Source organism: Berghia stephanieae, chromosome 12 (assembly GCF_034508935.2).
Source record: "Berghia stephanieae isolate SIO BIC M18660-M18661 chromosome 12, UCSD_Bste_1.3, whole genome shotgun sequence".
In the NCBI taxonomy this organism is placed as follows: domain Eukaryota; kingdom Metazoa; phylum Mollusca; class Gastropoda; order Nudibranchia; family Aeolidiidae; genus Berghia; species Berghia stephanieae.
In genome coordinates this window covers 2,120,959-2,128,458 of record NC_088371.1, presented here as the reverse complement: position 1 = coordinate 2,128,458, position 7,500 = coordinate 2,120,959, and the positions used below count along the sequence as shown (strand labels likewise).

Genomic DNA, 7,500 nt, shown 5'->3' with positions numbered 1-7,500 from the left:
TCACACTTACACACACACACACACACTCACAATTACACAAACACACACACACACAATTACACAAACACACACACACACACACACACACACACACTCGCACATATCCACTCACCGCCCCAATTTCGCCAATAATAATAATTCACCAATTCCCAATACACAATAGAATCCATCTTAATTGTTACTATATTTAGACACATCTGCGGGGTGCCAAGACCCAATCTCTGGCCCTTTATGTCGTAAGGGTCATGTCAGGGTCGCTGGTTGAAATTTAATCACGTGACCTCTGACCCTATACCACACGCTTTGATTAAGTTAATGGCCAAGTGGAGAAGTCCGTCGTCTTTGGATCTGAAGATCCGAGTTCAAATTCTGTTGGAGATACGGGGAATTTTGCTATTCATGTAAAATTAATTTAAAACTTAAAATTCCCTTTATCAATCCCCAAGGGGAAAATTGTCTTCAGTGTCTATTTCAAGGGAAGACTGGAATAACTCTGGCGTCAGCCGCAGTGCAGCGCCGCAAAGTGAGTTAGGGCGAGGTGGTTTTTGCTCAAGGCTACGCGGGTAGTCGAACACGGTACCTTTTGGGTAAGAAGCAAAGTCCATACTGCTGAACCACGTTCCCCCCTGAGTCAGGAGACTGTTGTATGCGGGGACTGGCGCGTTACAAATGTCACCCATAATTCTTTTCGTGTATCTATTTATTCAATTTTTGTTTGCTTTGGTTTATTATTGACTATCTGTTTTGGTTTGTTGTTTGGAACTTCTGTTCTATGTTAATGTATGTTTTATGTTGGCGAATGAGATAATGCCATAATTAAATTGAAACGTACAGTCAATTTCACATTGCTATTTAGTTCTTTGACCTTAGAACAGCAACATTTATGTTTATATATAAATATATAATATGTAAATAGGTCAGCAGATGTTATGTCAATCGGATTAGATTTTTTCATAAGTCACAGAATTATATTTTTATTGTATTATCTAATTTATTCATATCATTGTCTGGTTATATTATACTAACCCTTAAACCAGTTTAACTACCGTACTCTGGATAGACACTAAAAATTTGGCCAGAAAACTCATCCTTCAAATATCGACCGATTGAAATGGCCCTCGTCTTGGGAAAAACTCTCAAACCTGGGACTTTAATGAAGACTTTGTAAGGTCCCAGGTTTGAGAGTTTTTGCCAAGATATGGGTTATTTTAATCGATGGATATTTGAAGGAGAGAGTTTTCTGGTCAAACTTTGAAATACGTAGTTTTCCACAGTTGATTGGTTACAGAACTTTTTCCACTATGATCCTGTATTTTATTGACGTTTTGGGTAAATAAGTGAGATTCTGTGTAACCTAGTTATTATCTATTTGAGTATGATGTGTTTACATCTAAACGTGTCAGATTTTATTAAATCTACCCAATAATTGTAATAGAGTTCAACAGTTGTGACATTCACTTCCCTAGAAATGACGCATAGTAACTTAGTAACTGGTTCTAAAATATCGGAACAACGGGGAACGCCCTTAGAAAATATTTATATAATAATAATAATAATAATAATAATAATAATAATAATAATAATAATAATAATAATAATAATAATAATAATAATAATAATAATAATAAGAATAAGAATAAGAATAAGAATAAGAATAAGAATAAGAATAATAATAATAATAATAATAATAATAATAATAATAATAATAATAATAATAATAAAAAATAATAATAATAAATAATAATATAATAATAATAATAATAATAATAATAATAATAATAATAATAATAATAATAATAATAATAATAATAATAATAATAATAATAATAATAATAATAATTTTTAAAAATACTTCTCCGAGGAGCTTAAAAGTGTATCCAGAGGAGAAAATCATTATAAATTTGATCATGTTTTTACTTTTATACATTCTGATAACATGACATGTGGAATAGTTCTAGCCAGCATGAAGAATAAAAAGCACCGATTTTCTTTGTTTAGAACCAAGCTGCTGGTTCCTGGGCGGACGTGACATCAGACTATTGAATCCTATATGTTGATTTTAACACAAAAACTCACCTGATGAAGGACGATCACTGTATCGGGTACAGAAAACCCATGCCGGAAGTAGCGGGTTTTCTCCCTTGCCTTGTGTTGTAGACGTTTTGTCCGTTTTTCCAGTTTGTTTGGCTTCTGTAGGATTTTGACGTTGATGTTGATTGTCAGGGTTGGAAGGACGTCTAGCATCGGATAAAGCTGACGTTTTGACGTCTAAACTGTTGTTTCCAGCGTCTTTTTTACGGAAATTGGAGTTCATTGACTCCGGTTTACAATTTCCTTGAGAGGATTGCGGGTTGTTTCTGGGTTTTTCCAGACATTTTGATTCCTTTTTGAAATTTGGTGATTGTTTTTGAGGTAAAGAAAGATCCCGTTTGATTGAAGGAGGGGAGATGTTCTCTAGGATTGAGTTGAGTTTTTCCTTGATGTCCATGGAATATTTGGAATAAAGAGATTGGTGTTGTTTGGTGATTTCCTGGGAGATTTTTGAGTTTTGGAAAAGTGGGTCATTAATAAATGGAGGATTCTGGGATTTTCTTTTTTGGTTCATCGGCGAAAAATTGTTATTGTCATTGGTGTTAGGGCTAGGGTTGGGGTTGGCGTTAGGGTTGGGGTGGTGGAATGGCTGGTTCAAATTTTGAGGTAGGTTATTTGGGATTTTGTACTCTGGTTTTATAAGGGGTGGGACGGATTGGGGATTCGTGATTTCTGGAGGGAGGCTAGGGTTTCGAATGTTTGGAATATTTTGGTTGTAGATAACCGGAAATTTCCCAGGGGGTGGATGTGTGAATGTGTTGTAGAAGATTGGGAAATGGCGTTCGATGAAGAGGGAAGGGTTTTTGATTAGAGGTTGTCCTGGAGGAATCGCTGCTGCTGCTGCAGCCGCCGCGGGGTTGAATGGGTATAGGAATTGGGGGTGTTGGGCAAGAAGGGAAAACCGTTTATCCGGGTTGTTTTGGTAATTTGTGGGGTCTATGTTGTACATTGGGAAAGTTTTGAGATATTCTGTTTTGGTAGGATCGATGTTGGGTGGCAGGATTTTTAAAGAATTGTTGTTATGGGTATTCTGGCCGTTGTTGTTGTTGTGGTTATTGTTGTTGTTGTTGTTGTTGGCGTTGATAAAGTTGTGATTATCTTCATCGTCATGTGGACTGTGGCATAACGACCGATGCAAAGATGATGCTGATGACGATGACGATGATGGTGATGATAACGGTGGCGATGGTGGTGTTTCTGCTGTTGTTGATGATGCAGTTGGTGTTGATGGTAACGGTGATGTGTTGGACAATGGTGAGAGGTGAGAAACAGGTCTGGGTTTGAGACTCAGGTCCATGACTGTTGTGAACGCGGAGTTTGGAGATTTGATTGTCGGGGTCTTTTGACGCAGTTGGTGAGGGTCTGACGGATGTTGCTCTTTTGGGCAGATATCAAAGTGTACTGTTGGCTGATTGTCCGAGTTATTGTTTGTACTCTCAGAAATTCCATCTTCGTCGTTATCGTTGTTAGTATCGTGTCCAAATTTAGAACTTAATATGGCATCGATTGAGAAGTTTGTTTTTCTTGTCGCCCCTGAAGTTGTTTGGGAATTTTCAACAATCCTCTGGTCATGATTTTGGACAATGTCCAATTTTGGATGATTTGGAGGACATTGAGATTTGTCGCTCTGGTGAGACTTGAGACTGGAACTGGGGTTAGAGTTCATGTAATTGTTTGAATGATTGGAGATGTTATGGTGATTAGTGATGTCACAGGATTCGTGTGAACTTCTTCGTGGACAATCTGGTGATGACAATGACGATGATGGTGATGAGGTTGAAGCTGATTCGTCTCGTGTGTTGTTTCCCAGAATTGGAGAGGATTGTTGGTCGAGACAAGAACTGCTGAGGTTGAGGGGAGAGTGGTGGGAGGAGGAGGAGGAGGAGGAGGAGGAGGAGGAGGAGGAGGACGACGACGACGACGACGATGAGGAAAATGATGAGGGTTGATGTATGTTTCCTTGACCTGAAGGTGAGGAGGATGAAAGACAATTTGGAGATCGGGGAGATTGTGGTGGGGTTTCTACAGTACCTGTAACGTTGAACGTTGCAGAGGTGGATGAGTTACTGGGCGAAGTCAGTTTCCCTTTTGGAGATGAGACTTTTTCTCCGTCGTTGTTGGAGTTCGCCGTCCTACTACACGGGATGAATTGTGATTGATGTGGTTGATTAAGGGAAATTTCTGAAGAAGGCATATCATTAGCCTGATTCAGCTTTGTTGTTGCTTTCTCGTCTTGGCTGGTCATGATGCCGTTGTCGACATTTTCCAATTTGATGAAGAGTTGTTGGTTTATTGCTACTCTTGAAGATGCTGTTGTTGTTGTAGGTGGTGATGGAAATGAAGACAATTTTAAAGGTGAAACTCGCATTGATGTTGACCTTGAAAAAGGTGATGACGGCGGTGATGATATTGTTTTTTGGGCATGTGAAATAGAATTTATATAATTTTCATTAAATAAATGTTTGGTACTGTGAAAATGATTATTCCCAATTGCATTATCTGTATTCTCAGTTTTAAAGTTCGCGGCTTTTAATTGTTCATTTTCACAGTTTTTCAGTCTGTCTTCGTTGGCGATACGTCGAGAGTCATCAAGATTGCTCTTTCTTTGCAAAGCAGAGATCATGTTATCATCAATGATTTCATTCTGGCGACCTTCGGCGTTCTCAGAAAATTTTGAGTTGTAATCTCCCGAATCAACCTTGAGTCTTTTAGCCCTGGAGGGACCGGAAGCTGATCTGTTGTTAATGACGTCATCAAAATTGTCATCGTCCTCATCAAATCCATTATCATCAACGTTGTAGTTGTTATTGTTATTGTTGTTATTTTTAGGTTGGTCAAAGGTCATAGGGGTAATCTTGTTGATGTTGAAAGAGAAGTTGGTCTGTGAAGTGTTTGCCATGTTGGAGTGTTCGTCTGTTGGACCAGTGATACCTGGCTGGTGACGTGCGGGGTGAAATGGTGGGAAGATTGACAAGTTCATACCTCTTGCTGGAAGAATTGTCAGTCAGGGATACAAGGGAGCTTGTTCACCCTGGAAATAGATTACTCTACTTAAAGTAAATGATCGCAATGATTTTTTTTCTTCACATTTTCAGTAACTGAGTTGGTTTCAATGATGTTTCGTAGATCGACGAATGTTACTTAATATTGCCGGGTTTTGGATAAACAATGTTGAGATAATTTATTTTTTCTTCTTCTTTACTTCATGAAGTCATTTTCTTCACATTTACGTAGAAAGGAATAACTCGACACATTCGTGTTTTGCAACGTACATTCTATGAGATTGTCTTGTGGTGGTCTCTTTTCTAAACACAAAAACTGCTTGAAAGAGGGGGCGTGGTTGTGTCGCTTTGGTTCCAGATATTCTATCCAAGAGAGAGAGAGAGAGAAAATAGAATTACCATTGAAAACTGGTGTGTTTCTATTTTATTTATGTTTTTTCCAGCGCTTCTGTGTAAGACCTCACATTATAAATCTGTAGAGAAAAAAAAAAAACAAATATAGAAATTATGGTGAGAATATAATTAATGATGGAGATTATACAATTCTTACACTCCTGCTTTTTGGAATTCCAGACGTGTTCCCAACCGCTGCACGAGCTTGAGAGTACGCGTTGTGAACAAAGTTCGAATTCCAAAACGCAAGAGTGTAATAAAACATTTATTCTACCCCTCAATCGATTCTGATTTCGTCATCTTTGAATAAAGGACATTTTCAAAACTATTTAAATGATACGTCTTTTTTCAAAAATCTAATTTTAGTGTAAGTTAACCTTTGATAATCTGACGTCACAAATCATTATTGTAAACTTGATATCATTACGCGTTACTATTTAGGGAGAGGGTGGAATAATAGCTATTTGGTGCTTGTCAACTTCCTTATTTTATATCATAATTCATAATGCTGACATTGAATTTGGATTTTCCTTATTTAATTTCATTCCGAGTTTGACGCTACGGGTTGAGCTTTTCTGTTAGCTTTTATAAAGCGTAATATCCACTAAACGTGCTCAAAGCGCTTTATAAAGGGTCCCTGACCAACAGCAACACGTAACATATAGAACAAGACATGACGCTTGTTAGGCGATATTACAATCTTTTTCGGACAGACACTACGCTGTTAACGACCAGGTACTCATTTTACACCTGAGTACGGTGAGAGAATGTGAGTAAAGAGCATTTTCCAAGGACTCGATCAACTCTGCGCCGAGCGAAGCTCGAACCCAGGACCGTCCGATCCGAAAGCGAGTGCCATACCACTAGACCACATAGCCGCTACAGTTCACAAATTATCTTTCATGACACACCCGGAAGTGTGAATCAAACAACTTGTAGGTCATGACCTCAAGAGTCCTTAGTGACGACAACTGACAAAATTGTCTCCATTTGGAGTGCTGGTTGGAGACACTGATATCGTGATGCTGACCTGCCAACGACTACGAACAATTCGTAAAATTACGACATTTTTGGCTCCCGTTTCAGAACTTGGTGAGTATCTTAATGTCGTAAAACTCATTGAAAATGAAAGTTGATGCCAGACTACATCATTTTAAGCATTTTGAAGTGTTATTTAGTCATTGTGATGGTCAATTGTTGATTTTTAAAGTTGACTTTAGCGACTTCAATATTTTTCTCCTAAAAATGAATGACTAATTTTTAGATTTTCAAGGAGGCAGGGTCTGCGTGATAATGGGGTATCAATTTGTATCGGGGGGGGGGGGGGGGGGGGGGGGGGGGGGGGGGGGGGGTGGAGTGGGGGAGGATTCTTTTGTCATTGAGAATGACGTACATCCATCATGTTGTAACTGACAATGAGTGGTCCGGTTATCATGTGTTATAATAGTGTTGTGCGGTTTCTCGTCAAGCGATGTTAAGCGTGGTCAATGGCCAAATGGGTTATGATAATCGTGGGAAATTCCGGACCCGTCGTCTTGTCCTTGAGTGAGACACTTAAAATACATTATCCCGCTCGACTCAGGGTGTGAATGAGTAGCAGTAACAGGTATTGTAAGTGTGTTTGGAATAAACGGATGACCTAATTAATAGGCGACCGTTCCATATGGTTTGCTGGGGTAATGAATATGTAAAACATTGATAAGCTCATTGCGCTTGGAAAATCCGTTGAAACGCCTTCTATAAATGTTCATATTTATCTTTTTTATTTATTTTATCGGGGCTTTATGTTATTGCTGTTATTGTTCTTAATGTTATTGTTGTTAATGTTATTGTTGTTGTTAATTTTATTGTTGTTGTTAATGTTATTGTTGTTGTTAATGCTATTGTTGTTGTTAATGTTATTGTTGTTGTTAATGTTATTGTTGTTGTTAATGTTGTTGTTGTTAATGCTATTGTTGTTGTTAATGTTATTGTTGTTGTTGATGTTGTTGTGATTGTTGTTGTTGTTGTTGAT

At 38.1% G+C, this 7,500-nt stretch overlaps 1 protein-coding gene across 2 annotated transcripts in view; it reads right to left on the bottom strand.

Annotated features, from left to right (window-relative positions):
* LOC144957689 (uncharacterized) overlaps positions 1-7,500 on the bottom strand; it is a 25,306-nt gene that overhangs the window by 5,663 nt on the left and 12,143 nt on the right. For both annotated transcript variants that reach the window (XM_078889049.1, XM_078889048.1), the window contains one exon: positions 2,077-5,566. In XM_078889049.1, coding sequence (XP_078745175.1) covers positions 2,077-5,071 — 2,995 coding nt within the window. In that variant the 5' untranslated portion in view covers positions 5,072-5,566. The remainder of the gene's footprint in view (positions 1-2,076; positions 5,567-7,500) is intronic.